General features: G+C 45.9%; 1 protein-coding gene across 4 annotated transcripts in view; it reads right to left on the bottom strand.

The window, feature by feature from the left end:
- LOC138761594 (receptor tyrosine-protein kinase erbB-4-like) overlaps positions 1-21,452 on the bottom strand; it is a 910,121-nt gene that overhangs the window by 54,818 nt on the left and 833,851 nt on the right. For all 4 annotated transcript variants that reach the window (XM_069933967.1, XM_069933965.1, XM_069933966.1 and 1 more), the window contains 2 exons: positions 19,038-19,135; positions 14,596-14,766 (listed from right to left, as the gene is read on the bottom strand). In XM_069933967.1, coding sequence (XP_069790068.1) covers positions 14,596-14,766; positions 19,038-19,135 — 269 coding nt within the window. The remainder of the gene's footprint in view (positions 1-14,595; positions 14,767-19,037; positions 19,136-21,452) is intronic.

Genomic DNA, 21,452 nt, shown 5'->3' with positions numbered 1-21,452 from the left:
AACTTGACTGAGGTTTTTGAGGCAGTGATCAAGGGGATGACAAGGGGAAGGTGATGGACTGGATTTCATCAAGGCTTTTGACAATTACAGGAGCACAATTAGGAGTGTCCCGTTTCGCTGCATCATTGTGTGGGATGGTAGATACAAAGTATCGGACTGGAAGTTAATACAGAATCATCAAAATGGCCGAGAAGATCCCTGGGGCCTTCCTTTCCTCCACTGACGACATTCACCTGGAGCGTTGCTTAAATAGGGCTCAAAGAATTACTGAAGATGCCTACCATCCATCACACAGGATCTTTGACCCATTACCATCTGGAAGGAGGTACAGAAGCATCAAAATCAGGACTGCCAGGTTGGGAAATAGCTTCTTCCTGCAGGCTGTGAGATTGATGAACAGAATCCTGTAACCTTGAATCTCTTATAAATGAAACAAGGAAATTATTCCAAACTATTGCATTTACTTATTATGTATATGTAAATATATTTGTGTGATGTTTATATGCCGTGTATTGTGTGTGCACTGTGGTCTTCAGAAACACTGCTCATCTGGCTGTATATGTACAGTCAGATGGTAATAAACTTGAACTTGTCTGGTCCAAACAGTGAGATTACATGGGATCCTGGGTGAGCTGGTCAATTGGAAATAACATTGGTTTGGTAGGAGACAGAGGATGGTGGTGGAGGTCTGTTCCTCAGGTTGGAGACCTGAGCTCAGTGGTGTGCCACAGGGATCGGTCTGGGACTATCCATTGTCTGGCATCCTTTTTAACGCACAAAATCATTGAGGACCCCTTCCACTCTGCACACATCTTTCAGCTTCTCCCATTGGGGAAGTGATACAGGAGTATCAGAGCCAGCACCAGGCTTCTTCCCACGGGCAGTGAGAATGCTGAGCGATCAAAGGAACTGCTCACATGAACCACTCGAGACTCCTCATATTTACAAAATGATATTTATATCCATATCTGAATATTTGCACTGCATATGTATTGTCTGTATGTATGTTATGTCTGGTTGTGTGTTTGCATGCTTTGCACTGACGACCAAAGAACGTGTTTTGTTGGGATGTGCTTGTGGAATCGGATGACAATAAACTTGACAATGTCTTGAACGAGATTACAAGATCCAGGATGCCACGTGACAGCTGTACATGAAGTTGAAGCCACACTTGGAATATTGTATGCAGTTTTGGTGGCCATTCTAGTACACGATTAACCTGGAGGGCTTTGGCGGGACAGGAGGGCTTGATGCATGAGGAGAAGTTGGATACACTGGAATTGCTTTCCCTTGAGCAAATAAACTTGAATGTTGAATATATGAAATCATGAGGGGCACAGCATTCTTCTCAGGATGGGATATCTAAGGCTAGAGGGTGTATGAGGGGTGTATGAGAGGGGAAAGATTTAAAAGTGAACTGAGGGGCAACTTATTTTCATGCAGAGGATGGTGGGTATCTGGAACAAACTGCCAGATAAAGCTGTAGGGGTCGAAATAATTGTAATGATCAAACTACATTTGGACAGAGACATGGGTAGCAAAGGTATAGCGAGGTGTGGGGAAAATGCAGACAAATGGGACAAGCTCAGGAAGACATCTTGATCGGTATGGACAATTTGGTCTGAAGGGCTTTCTTCCATGCTCTAGAACTCTATCAATCCTAGAATGAAATGACTGGCCTTAGCCTCATCCATTGACAGGTAAGTCTGAGGAATAACACATCGTTACTCTAGGACAGCCTTAACCCTAATACCATGAACATCGAGTTGTCAACACAATGGAACAATGTTCTCTGGTCATCGGTGCAAAACACACAGACAAACACTACATATGCAGGACAAGTATAAATATATAAATAAATATTGTTTCAGAAATATGAAAGTCTCTGATGATTAATGTGGGTCGTTCACCATTCTCACCACCCGTGGGAAGAAGCTGTTCCTCCGCCTGGTGGTGATGTCTCTGATTCTCCTGGATGGGAGCAGCTGAAAGATGCTGTGTGCCATGTGGAAAGGGTCCTCAATGATTTGGCGCTCCCTCTTCAGACAACAATCCTGGAAGATCACGTTGATGGGTGGGAGGGGGGAGGAGGGAGACTCCAGTGATCCTTTCTGCACTCTGACAATCCTGTGGATCTATTTCTTTGCAGCAACACTATGATGCAGTGGCCGGGACACACTCGATAGAGCTCCTGTAGAAGGTTGACATAATGTTGGCAATTCTTTCTTTCTTTCTTTTCTTTGGCTTGGCTTCGCGGACGAAGATTTATGGAGGGGGTAAAAGTCCACGTCAGCTGCAGGCTCGTTTGTGGCTGACAAGTCCGATGCGGGACAGGCAGACACGGTTGCAGCGGCTGCAGGGGAAAATTGGTTGGTTGGGGTTGGGTGTTGGGTTTTTCCTCCTTTGCCTTTTGTCAGTGAGGTGGGCTCTGTGGTCTTCTTCAAAGGAGGTTGCTGCCCGCCAAACTGTGAGGCGCCAAGGTGCACGGTTTGAGGCGATATCAGCCCACTGGCGGTGGTCAATGTGGCAGGCACCAAGAGATTTCTTTAGGCAGTCCTTGTACCTTTTCTTTGGTGCACCTCTGTCATGGTGGACAGTGGAGAGCTCGCCATATAACACGATCTTGGGAAGGCTATGGTCCTCCATTCTGGAGACGTGACCCACCCAGCGCAGCTGGATCTTCACCAGTGAAGATAAGCCCCACCCTCATCTGGTTCTAGTTTCCTTCACCATTTTACCTACTCCTGTACCTTTTTACTTCTCTCTCCAACTTTTCTTTCCCCCCCTCCCCCTCTGTCTCTCTCCCTCTCATGCCTTCTGCCCTATCACATCTGGGCCCCTCTCCCCTCTTCTTTCTCCCCTCTATTTATGTAACCTCACCACCTTTTCTCATTTGTCTCAACTCAGTACAGGATACAGTCTCCAAACTAGTACATGACACAAGTAAGGGATAGGTAACAAATATTAAGGAAACACAGACAAGAAAATCTGCAGATGTTGGGGTTCAGTGCAGCCCACCAAAGTGCTGGAGAAACTCAGTCGGTCACACAGAATCCATCGGAAGTCAAAGGCAGCTGATTCTTTGAGCCTGAGCCCTTCATCAGGAATGTAAAAAAATCAGACAGACACCTAAATAAAACGGTGGGCGGAGGGGAAGGAAAGGAAGAGGTGGATAGGTGACAGATGAACTTTAGTGCTGGGAAATGTGAAACATTTAATTTTGGCAGGAAGAGTGAAAAAGGCAATGTAAATTAGAGCAACCATGAGAAAAAGGGGATCAGAAAAGGGGGACCTGGGGCACAAACATAAGTGGGAAAATGGGATTCTGGGGTTTACAGAGAGAAGAGTAGAGAAGATCTGATGAACCTCCATATAAACCCAGGAGGATTGTGTCCATTTCTGGAAAATGCACTTTGGGAAAGACATGAAACCTTTAAAAAAAAACAATGTAACAATGGCTCCAGAGATAAGAGTCTGCAGATGTGACGTGGAGAGATGGAGGAAGCTGGGTTTGTGCTCCATGGACCAGAGGAAGATGCGAGGACATCTGACTGGGCTGTTTGAACTGAAGGAGATTATAGGTAGAAGAGGTCGAGAGAAATTTCTCCCACTGGTGGAGATGGGAGTGTCAAGGGCTGAGGAAGGCTGAATGAAGGTGATTGGTTAAGATAAAAGCCAAAAGTGTCACAAGGATACATACTTTTACACTATAAGGTGGGGAGAGTGGCTGTGGAGGCAGATTCAATTGTGGCATTCAAAAGGAAGTTGGCAAAGTATCTGAAAGGAAAGAAAGTTGTAACCTTGGTCAGCCCACCCAAATGTCTCCTTTTGTGTACCCTAGAATATTACCCTTCGGCCCATTGAGCCTGTGTCAAACTATTATTCCGTCTAATTCCATTCACATGCGCCCAGAGCATATCCTTCCATACCCCTCCCATCCAATCTTCTCTTAAATGTCAAAACTGAGCTCTCATTCACCTCTTCAGCTGGCAGCTTGTTCCATACTCCCACCACTCTCTGTGTGAAGAAATTCCCCTAATATCCACACCACCCAGCACACCCTCTGTCCTCACTGTTGCCATTAGGAAAGAGGTCCAGGTGCCACAATACCCACCCCACCAGGTTCAGGAACAGCTGCTGCCCCTCCACCATCAGACTCCTCAACAACAAACTCAATTATATAAGGACTCTTTCTTGTGCACTTTATTAATTTTACATTCGTTATCTGTTACAGATCTTTATTTGTTTACATGCTTATGCTGTGTACAATTCTTTTTTGCACTACCAATTAGTGTGAATTCTGTTTCACCCACAGGAAAAAGAATACCAGAATATGTGATGTCATACATGTACTCTGACAATAAATCTGAAATCTGACCTGAAATCTGAAAATATTTCACCTTTCACCCTTAAGCCATGTTCTCTAGTCCTTGTCTCGCCCAACCTCAGTGGAAAAAAAAACTGCTTGCATTTAATTATCTATAACTCTCATATTTTTGTATACTTTAATCAAATACCCCCTCATTCTCCCATGTTCGAGGGAACAAGGTCCTAACCTCTTTAAACTTTCCCTGTAACTCATCGAGTCCCAGCAACATCCTTGTCAATTTTATCTGCACCCTTTCAATCTTATTGATATGTTTCCTGTCGTAAGTGACCAAAACTGTACACAATACTCAAAATTTGGCCTCACCAATGTCTCATACAACTTCATCATAACACCCCAACTTTCATACTCAATGCAACACATGCATGCTGTAGCTACGTCTGAATTCTGTAGCTTTTTGTCACATGAGCAAGGGAGAGGACTTGGATTTCTTGGACAAAATCAACAGAAGATTCGTACGCAGGTATAGTGAGCAATTTGTAGGATAAGGTTGAATTCCGTTGTAACCACAAGGGGCTGTAAGTTGAGATTCGTCTCTATGCATCTATGAATGATTTTAATGAGACTGCCATGACCAGCCATTCTCTATGGGGGGGGGGGGTGCACAGCACATTTAAATAAAAGCCTTCACTTCACATAACATAAATATTTTTTATGTTTTTTGTTTTCTGTAGGAGAGAAGTGCGGAAGAAACCAAAACTTGACTGCTCCATAAACTTTGCTGAGTGAGGTGGGGGTGGGGGGGAAAGGTGGTGGTGAGAATTGAGAATGGCTGGCCCAGAGTGTGGTCTCTAAGTCTGTGTGTTCTTTGTTAAAGATTGATAGATTTGACTTGGAGGGAGCAAAACAAATATTCACTCGACCAACACCAGGGGAAACAGGGAGAATGGAGCGTCCACGTTGTCTGGAGTTCATCTCATGCCAATGTGTAAAATTCTCAGTGGGCTTGGAAGGGAATCAATGGAATACTGCTTCCAGTGACTTCGGAATCTAGAATGGGATTAGCAACTAATGTGGGAGGCATTGGGGTTACGTCTGTGTGTAGACACGATGCGCTTGTTATGCCCTCTGCTCACCTTCTCAAGTGGTTCTTGCTTTTGATTTTTCCGGGAATGGCTCTGTGCAAATTTGCAGTGTGAGTCCTTCAACTGTCAATCAGCATGGTTCTCTTGGGAGAGGTTTGAGTGTAAATTCCGCTTCTCGCTGTTTCCACTCTGGAGGGGGTTATAATTGTTAAGCTCTCAAGTCTTCTGTCCCCATTTGAAACACATCTGCTCTTCCTGGTAGAGCTGTAATGATTACAGCGGATGCTGTTGTCACATTGAGTGCAGCACTTCCCTTGCCTGAGATCTCGCTCACCTGTTTGTGCACTGACCGCGAATTGTCTGTGGGATCGCGGGCACCACTTGCTCAAATCTGCACCATGTTCAAGGGGTCACCAGGACAACAGAAATTCAGGGCACCCTTAAATGAAAGAATTAGACATCCACTCACAGTTCGTACAAGATCGAGGGGTTTGAGAATCTTGTACCCCTTGCTCTCTCTGTCCTACAAAACTCGCCAGGGCCCTGTCATTTACTGTGTAAGCCCTGTTCCAGTTTCACTTCCCAAAATGCATCTCTTCTTCTGCCCACTTTTCTCGTTGATCTACGTCCTGCTGTAACCTTGGTCAACTTTTTTCCCTGACAATCAGACCAATGATTTTGATATGATCGCAAACTTACAAATTATGTCAATGGCATTTTCATCCAAATCTTCAATAGAGATTTCAAACGACTGGAGACCCAACGATCACCCCGTGGCACACCAATGGCCACATGCCTACAATTTGACAAACAACTCTCCTCTGCCTCAAACCACCAAGTCAATGTTGCAGTACCCAATTAACCAGCTAACCCTGGATCCCAAGTGATCATGCCTTCTGGATCAGCCACCATGCCAAAATATTGTCTGCAGTCCACACAGTCAAGGTCTATCATCATGTCCTTGTCCATTCTCCTGGTCAAAAAACCCAGTTATATTTGTAAGATGTAATTTTAATGCACAAAGCCAGGCATCAGACATGGTTTTTAAAGTAAATGGATCCTGCTGTCAGATTCCCTCGAGTAACTTCTCAGCAATGATGTTTCCTTCACAGGCCTGTTCCTTGATTTGTCTTTACAGCAAATAAAGGCACAACATGAACCACCTTCCCGTCCTTTCAGAGGCATTTAGTCAGGCACATGGACAGGCAGGGAAAGAAGGGATATAGACATTGTGCAGGCAGCTGGGATTAATTTAACGGCATTATAGTCAAACAGACAGGGAGAGATGAAGATCCTGCCCATGTGCTGTACTGTTCAATGTTCTATTCTCGACCACACAGACTGGTGTTGACTGGCTGAAGATTTGGTCATAGCAGCTAGAAGGGGTATACAGTCATGTGCCGCATAACGTCCTTTCAGGCAACGTCTGATGGCATATACATCCTTGGTCCATTAAGGTTATAATAGAATTCAGAAATCCCGATCAGAGAATGGGACGTAATGGACATACCCGGATGTAGTGAACTTAATGGCTTCCTGCACATCACACATGTATCTCAAATCCCCTGCAATTGTAGTAAGTACAGATTACATATACAGTGGTGTATATTTAGAATGTATACAGTACTATACAGTACTAACCTACTTAACCCATATATTACCTTGCCAGATACATTAGCTTAAATACAGTACTGAATGTGTACAGTATCTTGGCTATTTAGTCAATACAGGTACATTACAGTATCCCATGTAGCTTCGCTACATAATATGATGTTCGCACAACGTGCACATGAACAACAGGGCAGACAGAAGTGTTGACTGATCTGCATGGCACTTTCAGCAATTGTTCTCATATTTCCAGGGCTGACTTAATCATCCAATCACACACGAGTCAAGATTCATGACTCAACCAACAATGCCAATCACGCAAGAGGCCATTCAGCCCATTGAGTCGGGGCCACCTCCTTTGAAAGGCCATCTCATTTCCAGCCTCTTGCCTTGTGATTTCTTTTCCTCTACAATTCCTGGTCTAGCTCTCTTTTGAATTGCTGTTCATCACTTTTCCATCCAAAACCTTACTATCCATTGGATAAAAAAAATCTCCTTTGTCCTCAAAGTCTCTCTTGTTACTTTGGTTAGAACTATGTTCCTGTCAGAGTTGAAGGTATTGGGAATATCAGTTTATGAGGAGGTGGCTCAGGAGGCATTGAGACACACAGTGTACAGGAAGACATGACACAGGAGTGGGCAAGTGGGATTTGTGAAGATTGGGAAAAAGGTTGGCATGAACATGCTGAGGTGAAGGGCCTGTTCTTGTTTTGTTAAGATCCCCTAACATCCTTACAACATTTTTTGCTGTTCCAGCTCCCGATGGAAGATATTTCCAAAAATATGGTGTCCATCCCTTCTTTCTGTGAATGGAGAACCAAGAGCATCCTTCAGGACTTCCATCTGTAATACTAATACTGAAATCGTTGATTGAAAGGCGGGTTGACATTCAGAACTGTGAAGTAACATTCAACAGAGGCCAAAGAACCATCATGGATGGGTTGCGACAGGATTGCTTGACATTCTCTGATTGCGTGGGTCTTTAGCTCAACCAGTAAGCACCTGACTACAGAACGTTTGGAAGCAAAGACTGCTTGGCAAATATTTCATCTGCAGAGGGGGAGGGTCGCAACAGAATGAAATGGTGAAGTCACATCAAGCAAAGCCAATTATCGTGTCCTTCATCAAAGGGGTTAATTGGTGTCAAAACAATGAGCTACTCGAGGAACTCAGGCAGTATGAGTGGAGGCAGAAAGATGGTCGATGGCCCAGGCTGAGATCCTGCACTGGTATCTCTTCTCAAATGATTACCCTTTCTGACAATCAAGCCCATTGATCTGCACCCAGAAGTGTTTGCTCGATGGTTGTTGGAGAGCAACCTACTGAGCTGCATCATAGAGAAGGAGGCTTGCACTCAATTGCCCGTAGTAATGATGCATTCTCCTTCAAATGACTAATACAAAGCCCCAGTGCTTTGTGAGAGCCTGAATAGAGAACTAATGATAATAGGTTCTTCCCACCACTCTTGGCTGAAGCACTCTGATAGTAATTTTCAGGAGGATTTTATTTTTATCTCCAGTTATCTTTATTCCACCTGCTTATGCTTGCAGAGAATATATTAACCCCATCAGTGCTGGCGGTGGTAGTTAATGTGGTTATGTTAGAGGAATTTGCTAACCCAGACGGCTGTGCATGCCAAGTTCTTGGGTAGATTTAAAATGGAGGCTGATAAGTTGCTGATTAGTAAAGGTGTCAAGGGTGAAGGCAGGAGAATGGAGCTGAGGAAAAATTCAGAGAGGCTTGTCAAATGGTGCAACAACGCAAGTCTCAACATGAACAAGACAAAGGAGATGATTGTGGACAATACCAATGAAACAGGCCAGATGGTGACTATTACTTCCAGGGTGCAAATCAGCTGTTGAATTTCCTCCATGGCAAATGTGGCCACATTTTAAAAGCTCCTGATTAGTTTGAAAAAGGTGTCTTGAAATCATTTGGCGCTCCAGAATTTCATAGCTTTTGTTTCAAGGCAAAAATAAATTATCATTAATATCACTGACTTAATCGACATAGTAAGGTCTTGAACCAAGATTTGAATCTAAAGTTGTATGAAGTTCTAACTTTATTATGACACAATTCCCTTCCCACACTTTGAACGTTGTCTGTTCAGTAAGTTTCACATAAGCAGCAAATTAATGCCAGCACCATTATTACTGTTCACATCGATTTATGAAATAAATTCCTCGTTCTTTCCATATGTCTTAGCTTTCGAAACTGAAAGTGACCAATTTATTCCAATTCTGCTTTCTGTCAATTAACAGATCCTCCATTCACATCAGTATGCTACCCATGGAACCACGCGATCCAATTTTGTTCAATAATATCTTGGATGACACTGTCGAAGTCCAAATATATCATTCATTTCCAAATGCCTTGATACTTCCTGTGACATATTCCAACATTTCCCTGAGGATTGATGCCAGGCTTACAAGTCAAAGGCATGAAGCATTATTTCTATTTCTCCTTCTGTGGATACTGCCTTTACTGTCAAATTTTTCCAGCATTGTCCATTGTTTTTAAATTTATGCCTGGTCCCTAGTTCCAGTCTTCTCTCCCCATTCTTTACCCACACATAAGGAGGCCATTAAACCCTTGGCATCCACGTTGGCATGCACAGCAGCCATCCATCAGACCCACACCCCCAGTAACCCTGTGACATTCTCTCTCACATATCTTCCTTTGATTCTTTTGCCATTCACCTCCATTCATGGTCATTAACAGTGGCAATTAACCTCCCTGTTTGGCTTTCGGGCATGGAAGCAAGCTAAAGCACCCATAGGAAACTCATGCAGCCACAGGGAGGACTTTCAAACTCCACCCTGGAGTTGTGAGGAGCAGCAAATCCTCTATCCCATTTGTGGGATTCCATTTGCTGTCTTCCAGCCTGTGGGATTAGTCTTGACCTGATGGGACTTGGCACAAGGAGAATGAGGAAGGCACCATCCTAACGACGTGCTACAGGAGCACACCCTGGGGCTGCGAGACAACCATCTATCTTTACTCCTTCCCTCCTGATCACTGGGTTCCCACAGTGATATAAGTCTGTCACCAGTTTGTTTGGGGAGTGGGTCATGGGGCAGGCTGCAGGGAGATTGGTGAGGTATTAATTGGAAAATATCTGCGGGCAGCCAGTGCGGGCTGTTGGTGTGCAGCTAGAGTGTGCGGCCAGTGGGCCGTGAGTGGGCAGCTGGTGGGGCAGTCAGTGTGGCTGTCAGGGGGAGGTTGGTGGGACCGTCAGTGGCCAGCTGGCGGGGTTATCAGCGCATGGCCAGGGAGGCCGTAACAGCCCCGCTGGTTGCCCACTGACAGCCTGCCCCTCTGGCCGCCTGGCCTCCGGCACTTCACCGGGCCACTCGTCGGTCCCAGCAGCTCAATGCAAGATCAATGGGCAAAATAGTCATCATGCCTACCCATAATCCTTCATGCAGCTGGAACTGCTCTGTGTTACCCTGGCTGGCGCTGGCACTGGCAGAGCAGTTCCAGCTGCATGGGTGATTATAGGTAGGGAGGATGGCCATTTTCCCCATTGATCCTGCATTGAGAGCCCCTGCTAGGTGCTGTTTGCATGCTGGAATGGCGCTAAAGTGGTCATATTGGGCTAGGTACTTGGATATTGAGCAGGTAAGGTGAGGACCATGGCACACCCCCCCCCCCTCAACCCCCACAAGCCCGGGTTCTGTGCTCCACCTGCCATACCATTGATACACCTATGGCATCATAGTGTGGTTGGTAACTGCAAAGCATCAGATCAGAAGTCAGTATGGACAGTGATTAAAACTGCTGAGAAGATCACTGGAGTCTCCCTTCCTTCTATTAACACTATCTACAGGATACGGTGCTTAAAGACTCAGAGCATCATTGTGGACCCTAATCATCCAGCCCGCAGTATCTTTGATATATGACCTAGTGGAGCATTAAAACCAGGACTGCCAGGCTGGGAAGCAGCTTCTTCCCACAAGTAGTGAGACTGTTGAACAATTCTAGAAACCCATACATTATTTTTAGATATATATATTTTGGAGTGCAATTAATATACTGTATGTCATTTGGTGTAGGGTGTACTGTGCATCTGTGTGTGTGCCTCTGGCCCAGAAATACACTGTTTCGTTGGGATGTGTCACAAGTTCACAAGATATAGGAGCAGAAGTAGGCCCATCGGCCCATCAAGTCTGCTCCGCCATTCTAATCATGAGCAGGTCCATCTTCCCACTCATCACCACTCCCTAGCTTTCTCCCTGTAACCCAGTAGTTCTCAACCTTTTTCTTTCCACTCACATACCACTTTAAGTAATCCCTGTGCCATAGGTGCTCTGTGATTAGTAAGGAATTGCTTAAGGTGGGATGTGAGTGGAAAGAAACAGTTTGAAAATCACTGTTTTAATCGTACCTAATTGACTCGTTATGTGCACGGTTTCATTACTCCAAAGGAAATGGGCTGATGACAATTTTTCTCAAGCCAAATATTTCAATAACAATTGGGATGAGAGCAGTGATTCTCAACCTTCCCTCCCATTCACATCACATCTTAAGCAATCCCTTACTAATCACAGAGCACTTATGCCAAAGGGAAAACTTAAAGTCGTATGTGAATGGAAAGAAAAAGGTTGAGGACCACTGGTGTAACCCTTGATGCCCTGACTAATCAAATACCTGCCATTCCCTGCTTTAAATACACTCAATGACCTCTTTCCACAGCCACCTGTGACAAAAAAGTTCCACAGACTCATGACCCTCTGACAAAACAAATGTTTCTACATCTTTATTTTAAATTGATGGTCTTTTGTTCTAGAATCTCTTACCATGGGAAACATCCTTGCCACATCCACGCTGTCTAGGCCTTTCAGCATTCAAAATGCATCTATGAAGTCCACCCTCATCCTTTGTACTCCAACAAGTACAGTCCAAGAGACGACAATTGTCCCTCATACACTAACCCTTTCATTCCTGCTATCATTCTATTAAACCTTCTCCAACACCAGGGTCAAGAACAATTTTGTTCCAACAGCTATCAGGCTCTTGAACATCCCCTTCCTACACTAATTAGGAACTACTCTGACACCACAAAATGACTATCTGCACTACTGTAACACCAATTTTTGTCTACTATGGTAACTATGATTATTTATTAATTATATTTTGAATTTATTATCTTTTTATATTTAATTTAATGCATACTCTGTAATTGTTTTCATTTCTTTCCAAAGTATTTGTTCAGCTGCAGCAGCTAAGAATTTCAGTGCATGTTGCACATTGTCTTGTGTATGACAATAAACTCGTCATCACAGGGAGGAAGATGGTCACATGATCTAGCTGATCAAAGTCTTGAATTTTGCCAGCATAAAATCCGACGTTACATTTAATTGCTGCTTGATGCTAGGTTGTTACCTGTCTTTGACTTCATGGTTACCAGAAAGCTTAAATACTTTTTATATTGAATACGGTCCCAGGAGAGGGATTCAGGCAGCCATGTGGAATAAAATCAAACATCTCCAAAAGCTCAGATCAGCCAAGAAAGGATTGGTTACCTGTGTATCTCAAACTCAAATCACACAGGATCTCGGACCTACTACCATTAGGAAGGAGATACAGAAGCATCAAAATCAGGACTGCCAGGCTGGGTATCAGCTTCCTCCCACAGACTATAATATGGAGGAATAGTATCCTATAGCCTTGGGTCTCTTATTAATGAAACTGAGTAAATTGTTCCAGAATATTGATATACATTCATTTTGTTTGTGTTTCTATGCATATATATAATTACTATGGCAAATACTAGAGCGCATCGGATGTCCCCCAAAGTTCCTCAACATGATTATCCAACTGCACGAAAACCAACAAGGTCGGGTCAGATACAGCAATGAGCTCTCTGAACCCTTCTCCATTAACAATGGCGTGAAGCAAGGCTGTGTTCTCGCACCAACCCTCTTTTCAATCTTCTTCAGCATGATGCTGAACCAAGCCATGAAAGACCCCAACAATGAAGACGCTGTTTACATCCGGTACCGCACGGATGGCAGTCTCTTCAATCTGAGGCGCCTGCAAGCTCACACCAAGACACAAGAGAAACTTGTCCGTGAACTACTCTTTGCAGATGATGCCGCTTTAGTTGCCCATTCAGAGCCAGCTCTTCAGCGCTTGACGTCCTGCTTTGCGGAAACTGCCAAAATGTTTGGCCTGGAAGTCAGCCTGAAGAAAACTGAGGTCCTCCATCAGCCAGCTCCCCACCATGACTACCAGCCCCCCCACATCTCCATCGGGCACACAAAACTCAAAACGGTCAACCAGTTTACCTATCTCGGCTGCACCATTTCATCAGATGCAAGGATCGACAATGAGATAGACAACAGACTCGCCAAGGCAAATAGCGCCTTTGGAAGACTACACAAAAGAGTCTGGAAAAACAACCAACTGAAAAACCTCACAAAGATAAGCGTATACAGAGCCGTTGTCATACCCACACTCCTGTTCGGCTCCGAATCATGGGTCCTCTACCGGCACCACCTACGGCTCCTAGAACGCTTCCACCAGCGTTGTCTCCGCTCCATCCTCAACATCCATTGGAGCGCTCACACCCCTAACGTCGAGGTACTCGAGATGGCAGAGGTCGACAGCATCGAGTCCACGCTGCTGAAGATCCAGCTGCGCTGGATGGGTCACGTCTCCAGAATGGAGGACCATCGCCTTCCCAAGATCGTATTATATGGCGAGCTCTCCACTGGCCACCGTGACAGAGGTGCACCAAAGAAAAGGTACAAGGACTGCCTAAAGAAATCTCTTGGTGCCTGCCACATTGACCACCGCCAGTGGGCTGATAACGCCTCAAACCGTGCATCTTGGCGCCTCACAGTTTGGCGGGCAGCAGCCTCCTTTGAAGAAGACCGCAGAGCCCACCTCACTGACAAAAGGCAAAGGAGGAAAAACCCAACACCCAACCCCAACCAACCAATTTTCCCTTGCAACCGCTGCAATCGTGTCTGCCTGTCCCGCATCGGACTGGTCAGCCACAAACGAGCCTGCAGCTGACGTGGACTTTTTACCCCCTCCATAAATCTTCGTCCGCGAAGCCAAGCCAAAGGATGTGCTGTGTATAGTGTGTGCACTTTGGTCCAGAGAAACGCTGTTTCATCTGGTCTTACATGTACAGTCAGATGATAATAAACTTGAACATCAATGCCAGCTTAAAAACACATCAAGTAGAATTTCACTAGCACATTATCTTTTTATACTCAGATGGATTTTCCAGTGCATAATAAGTCATGGAATCTCAGAAAGATATTCCTGTCAATGAGAAAAGGGAGCACAATGGGCAGAGGGACCCTACAAGTCATCAGCAATACTCCATTCACTGTTAGAGGAGATACCTATAATATAGCGCCCCCCCCCCCCCCACACCCGCCACCCAGGATGTGAACCTACCCTCATCACTGGTGCTCCATGTGGGACAGAGACGGGACAGAAGCGGAGCAGGCATCTCAGGTCCAGGTTTCCCTCCTGGCACACAGTGAGGGCTACTGAGGTTTCCTGTTGGTAACACCAGCCTGACTTTGACCTGATACCAAAATGCATCCGACTCACCCGGTTGGAATCGATCCGCTGCCTTGAGCTGTAGATGGGAGGGGGGATGTTGAAGGCTTGTGGGACCAGGTACTCCTCAGCATCCATCATGTCTCCCAGCTCCTCTTCATCCAGCAAACTCTGGAAAAATTTGCTGTCGTTCGGGCTGGGCAGCTTCATCCGATCATCTCCCTGCAACAACAAGGGGCACCCACTTACTCTGCGCAGCACACATTGGGAGCAAGGGTGAGCCCTCAGGTGACCTGGGAACCATTACTGATGTAATGCGAGCAGCCGCCATTGACCAGAGACAAGAGGATCTGCAGGTACTGGAGCTTGTGGCAAAAATACCCAGCAAGACAAGCAGCATCCATAAGGGGGATTCACAGGTGGCAGGGTTAGCACAACGCTGTTACAACACCAGCGGCCCAGGTTCGAATAGGGTGCTGTATGTAAGGAGTTTGTACGTTTTCCCCGTGTCTGCGCGGGTTTTCTCCGGGTCGTGGGTTAATGGTGGTATTCGGGAGACATGCGCTGGAAGGACCTGTTACCGTGCCATCTGTCTAAATTAAACATTTTTAAAAGTGAGAGGAGGAAAATTCCTTCAAAGGCAGGGCGCCGCAAAAAGACTTCACAGAAGCAAGCTTGATGAAGGGTTCCAACCCGAAACACCGACCATTCCCTTCTCTACCACTTCAACCTGCTGAATTACTCCTGGCAGAATGTAGTTCTCGCCCCACTGATAGCTGAACTGCTGGTTCAGAGAACATGCAGCAGAATGCACTGTAACAGTTCAGCATCTAACACCATCATCCCCTCAAAACTGATCAGCGAACTCCAGGACCTGGGGCCTCAACACCCACTGTGTTAATGGATCCCAGATTTCCTCACCTCCAGACCACAATCAGTGAGGATTGGTAAGAACATCTCCACCACAATCTCCACCAGTACTGGAGCACCACAGGGCTGCGTTCTTAGCCCCCGCTCTTCTCATTATACACCAATGGCTGTGTGGCTCAGTACAACAACCTCATCTACAAATTCACTGATGATACTACGGTAGTGGGTTGTTTAAAGGAAGGGGATAGGTCAGCATACAGGAGAGCGACTGAAAACTTGGCTGAATGGTGCACCAACAACAATCTCACACTCAGTGTCACCAAAACCAAGGAGCTGATTGTTGACCAGGAAGGGAAAACCAGAGGTGTACAATCCAGTGATCAGTGGGGGATTAGAGGTGGAGAGGGTGAGCAAATTTAAGTTCTGGGTGGGGGGGGGGTGGGGGGTTCACTACCTCAGAGGATCTTTCCTAGACCCAAAGCACTAATGGAATCATGAAGAAACCAGGTCAGTACCTCAACTTCCTCAGGAGTTTTTGGAGGTTTGGGATTACACCAGAAACCATGGCAAATTTCTATAGATGTGCAGTGGAAAGTGTGCTGACCGGCTGCATCATGGTCCAGTATGGGGACACCAATACTCCTGAGCATAAAGCCATTGAAAGGTAGTGGACACAGCCCAGGACATCAGGCAAAACACCATTGAGAACATCTACAGGGAATGCTGGTGTCAGAGAGCAGCACCAATCATCAAGGATCCACCCCATCCAGCATGCTCTGTTCTCACTGCTGCCATCAGGAAAGAGGTACAGGTGCCACAAGACTCAGACCACTAGGTTCAGGAACAGTTGCTACCCCTCCACCATCAGACTCCTCAACGACACACTCAATTTGGGATTCATTTAAGGACTCTTGTGCATTTGATTGATTTTTAAAATTGTCTCTGCTTTGCACACAGTTTGTTTACATTCGTTATCTGTTTACAGTTTGTTTGCATGTGTATGCTGTGTTCAGTTTTTTTTTGCATAAGTGGTAATACTGCCTGGCCCGCAAAAAAACAAATCCCAGGGTTGTATGTGATGTCATGTACGTAGTCTGACAATAAATCTGAACCTGAATTGGATGGGGCTGGGGCAGTGGTGCTCCACCCTCGACCCCCCCCCTCACGGAGCTTATTAAGGGATTGGAGTTATCCACTGCCCCCAACACTGGGAGCCATCAGGTTCCTGAATGAACCCCACTGCACTGTCTTTACTTCACAAGATCACAGGATATAGGAGTAGGCCAATCGGCTCATCTAGTCTGCTCCGCTTGGTGATAATGGATCCTCCTTCTCTTTGTAACTTGACTCTCTAATTTTGCTCTTGGCACAAGTGTTTGAATGTTAGAGATAACTTCTTGGATTCCTCGCTGAAGAACCCTTCTCATTGTACTAGGTTTAATGTGAATAATAAGTTTAAATTGTGTGCCAGAGTTTCTGTTTCGTGCCCCTTCCGCTGGCCGGAAATCCTCAATTTGGCCAATAATGGAGGAACTTTAAGTACAAGGGCTGGAGTTGGTGTGATCTTTACTGTTGGTATTAGAAGCTCCACTCCAACCCAACCACAATATAGAACCCCCACATCTGCTCCATCCAGCACAAACACTAGCCAATGAGAGGTTTTATGAATGACATTTCAGAACCTTCAATCATATCAACCCCCATTCCAAATGCCAATTTCCCAAATTCACAACAGAATTCTTCTCCTTTCTAATCACTAAACAGCTCTGTTGTGTGTTTAAACATCAGCTCCAGTTTAAAAGCAGGCAACGAATGGAAATACAACTAAAATTGCTGAGTGCGTGTCCAAATTGTCTTCAGCTGTAGAACCTGTTGCTGATCATTAGGAATTTTTTTAAGAAACAAAATTAAAACAAAATGATGTTAAATTTAAATTTTTAAATGAAAAAAAAATTAAATTTAGACATACAGCACGGTAACAGACCATTTCAGCCCAAAAGCCAATTACACCCAATAAGCCTACACCCCCGGTACGTTTCGAAGAGTGGGATAAAACTGGAGCCCCCGGGGAAAACCCACACAGACACGGGGAGAACATGCATACTCCTTACAGAGAACATGGGATTTAAACCTCGGTCCTGATCACTGGCGCTGTAAAAGCGTCGGATTGACCACTACACCAACCGTGTCGCCCCTGTTCTGCTCCATTCAAGAAAGATTCTCTATTCTATTCAAGAACAGTTCTATCCTGGAAAAGTTCTATTCTGGAGGCTCAGTGAATGAACTATCCCCCTCCCCCTCCTTCTCCCCCTTTAATTAGTTATTCCAGTTCCAACTTCCTTTCTCTCTCCACCTAGCCGAGACCCCACAGTTCCCCTATCATCTTCCCACCCTCACCACCCTCTTCCCCCTTTTGTTCGGACATCTCTCGTGTTCCCACACACCTTGATGAAGGGCTCAAGCCCGAAACGTTGGTGATGTATCTTCACTTTTCCGACATAAAGGCACTGTTTGACATGCTGAGTTTCTCCAGCATTTGTGAGTTTTCTTTTCACTTAACCACGGTGTCAACAGAATCCTGTGTTTTACCCCCTGAGCTATTTTAAAATGGAGGTTGATGGAGTTTGAAGGTAAACAGATTTTTTTCCCCCGAGGATTCAGTATCAAACATCGGTGGACACGTGTTGAAGGTAAGGGGAAGGGAGTTTAAAAGATGACCAGGACTCGTCTTTTACCCGGAGGGTGGTGGGTTCACAAATGGGTTACAAGGGGTAGGGCTGGAAGCTGATAAAATGGTGACATTGGAAGAAACTTCGAAGTTTCTGGACAAAAGACATGAATAAAGCAGGGAATCGGGGGGGGGGGGGGTGGGGGTGGATTTGGATCACATGTGAGTGGAGAGATTGAGTCTATTTTGGGCACCCTGTTCGGGCTGATGAGGGCTAGAGGTTGTGTGCTGTGCCATGCTCTCTGCCTGTCCTGTGGATGAGAAGGAAAATAATGCAGGGAACCCACACTGAGGTGGATGGTTTGGCACGATCCTGGCAATTGGGACTGCAGTCACAGAGCAAGGGAGCAGGCCCTGCGTTGGACTGAGCGGAAGATCAGGCACCCATTGACTGGTGATTCAAGAGCTCGTCCGAGTCATCCTCGAATGGTGCGTGTGTCAGCCTCTCGGACCCATTCAGGAAGTGAAATCTCAGTTCCAATGGGCCTTCAAGCAACAAAAGTACTCCTCAGATCTTCACTCGGATCCCTGACCAGTAGCTCCTGTCTGCCAGTTTTTTGGGCCTCTGCTTCAGTGCAGACGGGAAAGGTTGAATGGCCTTCTTCTGTCCCTATTTATTATGGATGTTGGTGATTGAGTGGCCTGAACTTACCTCCGAGCCACTCCATCAGAAGCCTTCATCCTGCGACCCCCCCCACCCCCAAACCCCACCTGGAGAGCTGACCGAGCCTGTGATGGGGCTGAGCCTGCAATGACGCAGAGTCACGGAGCGCTGGCTCTCTCAGCGCAAGGGCCTCAAAGCAAACCAGGTGTTTATCATTAGCAAAGAGCTTTATGGGTTTTGGTTAATGAGATGATCATTCCAACTGAGAAAATGAAATGAAGGGGGACTGACCTGAATTACCAAGTACCTCTGTGGATCACGAGCCATTCTGGAAAATTCTGCTGCCAACTCTTTGAACTTGGGCCGGCTGTCAGCATCAATCATCCAACCTGCAGTGAACAGCAAAGAAAGGGCAGATCAGATTAAAGACGGACATTCAGGGGTTAACTCACACTGCCTCAGAGAACAGGCGGAAGTAAAGGGTTACCTCTCACTGCCTCAGAGAACAGACGGAAGTAAGGGGTTAACTCCCACTGTCTCAGAGAACAGGTGGAAGTAAAGGAGTTAACTCCCACTGCCTCAGAGGACAGGCGGTTCAGGGGGTTAACTCCCGAAGACTAAGACAACAGGCAGAAATTCACAGTGGAACAATTTGTGGCTGGACCTAGGGAGCTCAGATGGCCGGGACCAGGTGGTAGGTCCGCTTTCAGGGTGTTGGAAGCACGAATGAGTGGGCGGCCAGGGCCTAGCAGAGAGTCTGTGACCAAGGCGTCAGGAGTTCCAGTTGGTCGGCAGCCGGGCCGGTCATCTGTGCTCAGGGCGTTGGGAATTCTGATGTGCCCAGGACGAGGATCTGCGTTCGGGGTGTTAGGAGCTTGGATGGATTCAGGTTTGGTACTTGGGAGCTCAGATGGGCGGTCAGTTGGGACCAAAAATAGTTAGGACCTCAACTTTTATACGGGATCGACTATTATATAAGTATATACAGTGTCAGCACACGACAGTGTAGGGTAGCTGGCTGTGGTCAGTGTGAATACAGACTGTGGTGTGTGCACATGAACAGGCTGTGGTCAGTGTGAATACAGACTGTGGTGTGTGCACATGAACAGGCTGTGGTCAGTGTGAATACAGACTGTGGTGTGTGCATGCGAACAGGCTGTGGTCAGTGTGAATACAGACTGTGGTGCGTGCACATGAACAGGCTGTGGTCAGTGTGAATACAGACTGTGGTGTGTGCATGCGAACAGGCTGTGGTCAGTATCCAAGTTCAAATCGTGTGCACGCTGGCATTGGGGTAATCATGTATGAGAATGAGCATCCTTTTTTATAGATGTTTTTTTGAAAACAATCCACAATATCTTGGGATTGGCTTGGTAAATGCAGGACATTTATCAAGAAGGTAACTCCTTTACTGGATAGTAAAAATAAATAATTTTGCAAGGACTCCAGGGCAGACTCAAGCTTTCAATTATAAAAATCATTTAAATGATAATATTTTGAATGAGTGCTGTCAAGAATATGAAGTGTGGAAGGAAGGCACGTGGAAAGAAATATATAAAATGCATTCCAAAGGAAATGACAGGAGCAGTGTGCCCCTAGGCTGAGCTTTAGTAAGAGAACCCTGACCTTTCCACCCCTTATTGAATAGAATATAGTGATGTTAAGTGACGTTAAATAACATATTAGGCGTCTCCAAAGTGGCTGATTTCGACCCCTGGGCGCAGGTGGGAGGGTGATGACTTTCCAAGGGGTTGAAAGGGGGTTGCTAAACACCAGGGGTCGATTGAATTTTGGGGTCAAAGGAATTGTAGAGTTCAAGGGTCCCTGCTCCTGCCCGGGAGCCCGCGGGTCCCCGCTCATGCTGCAACATTACCGAGCATTTTGTTTCCTTCTTCTTCTGATGCAGATTCGTCTATTGTTATTGACTTATACCTGAGGAAGGGTCCATGTCCAAAATATTTGTTACCCTTTTACTTCCTCTCGCTACTGTGTGACCTGCTGAGTTTCTCCAGCACGTTTGTAGCATGCACTCAACCCCAGCATCTGCAGACCTGCCCGTTTAACTTCAGACTCACAGCCTGGCTCTGACTGAATGGTGTGAAAGTCAAAAGGCTGCGTATGTCGTCTGCCAGAGATTGTCGGGGGGAGGTAAATGCAGTAGTTGGTCACGAGGGGATTTCGTTTCCAGTCCTGATTCCTTTGCCGTTCAAATCCCAATCTAACCTGGTCTGCAGATTGTGAGTTGGAAGCACCATTTCACAGGGATTCTTCCCCACCCCCTGCCCCTCGCTATTCTGATCCAAGGATGACATTTGTCACACAACCTCAAAACATGACCATCAACACCCACCGCTAACTGCACAGAAACCTTGATTGTGATCCTTTGAACAATTCCTTCTGCCGTCCATCCTTGCTTTAAAGGAGCAGTTTTCTGCTTTGATTCCAACGCATGACATCCCTTACACAAACCTCTACCCATCTTACACCCTCAGAGGCATTCATTGCTTCAGCAATGTCCTTCCACAAACCCCTTCTCCTGCCTCTAACGATTCTTCCCAACCACTCTATAACCTTTCCTCCTTCAATTTCCCCTTCAACACTGGGGAAACCTTGGTGTTGGGGTTCCACAAGTTACAGAACTTGAGTCACATTTTGCTTCCTTGTGGCTCCAGTTTGACAATTAAAATTAGCCGTGACCGGTGACTT

Source organism: Narcine bancroftii, chromosome 4 (genome assembly GCF_036971445.1).
Source record: "Narcine bancroftii isolate sNarBan1 chromosome 4, sNarBan1.hap1, whole genome shotgun sequence".
In the NCBI taxonomy this organism is placed as follows: Eukaryota; Metazoa; Chordata; class Chondrichthyes; order Torpediniformes; family Narcinidae; genus Narcine; species Narcine bancroftii.
Note: the sequence above shows the minus strand (reverse complement) of the source record. Positions and strands in the feature narration are given on the sequence as shown.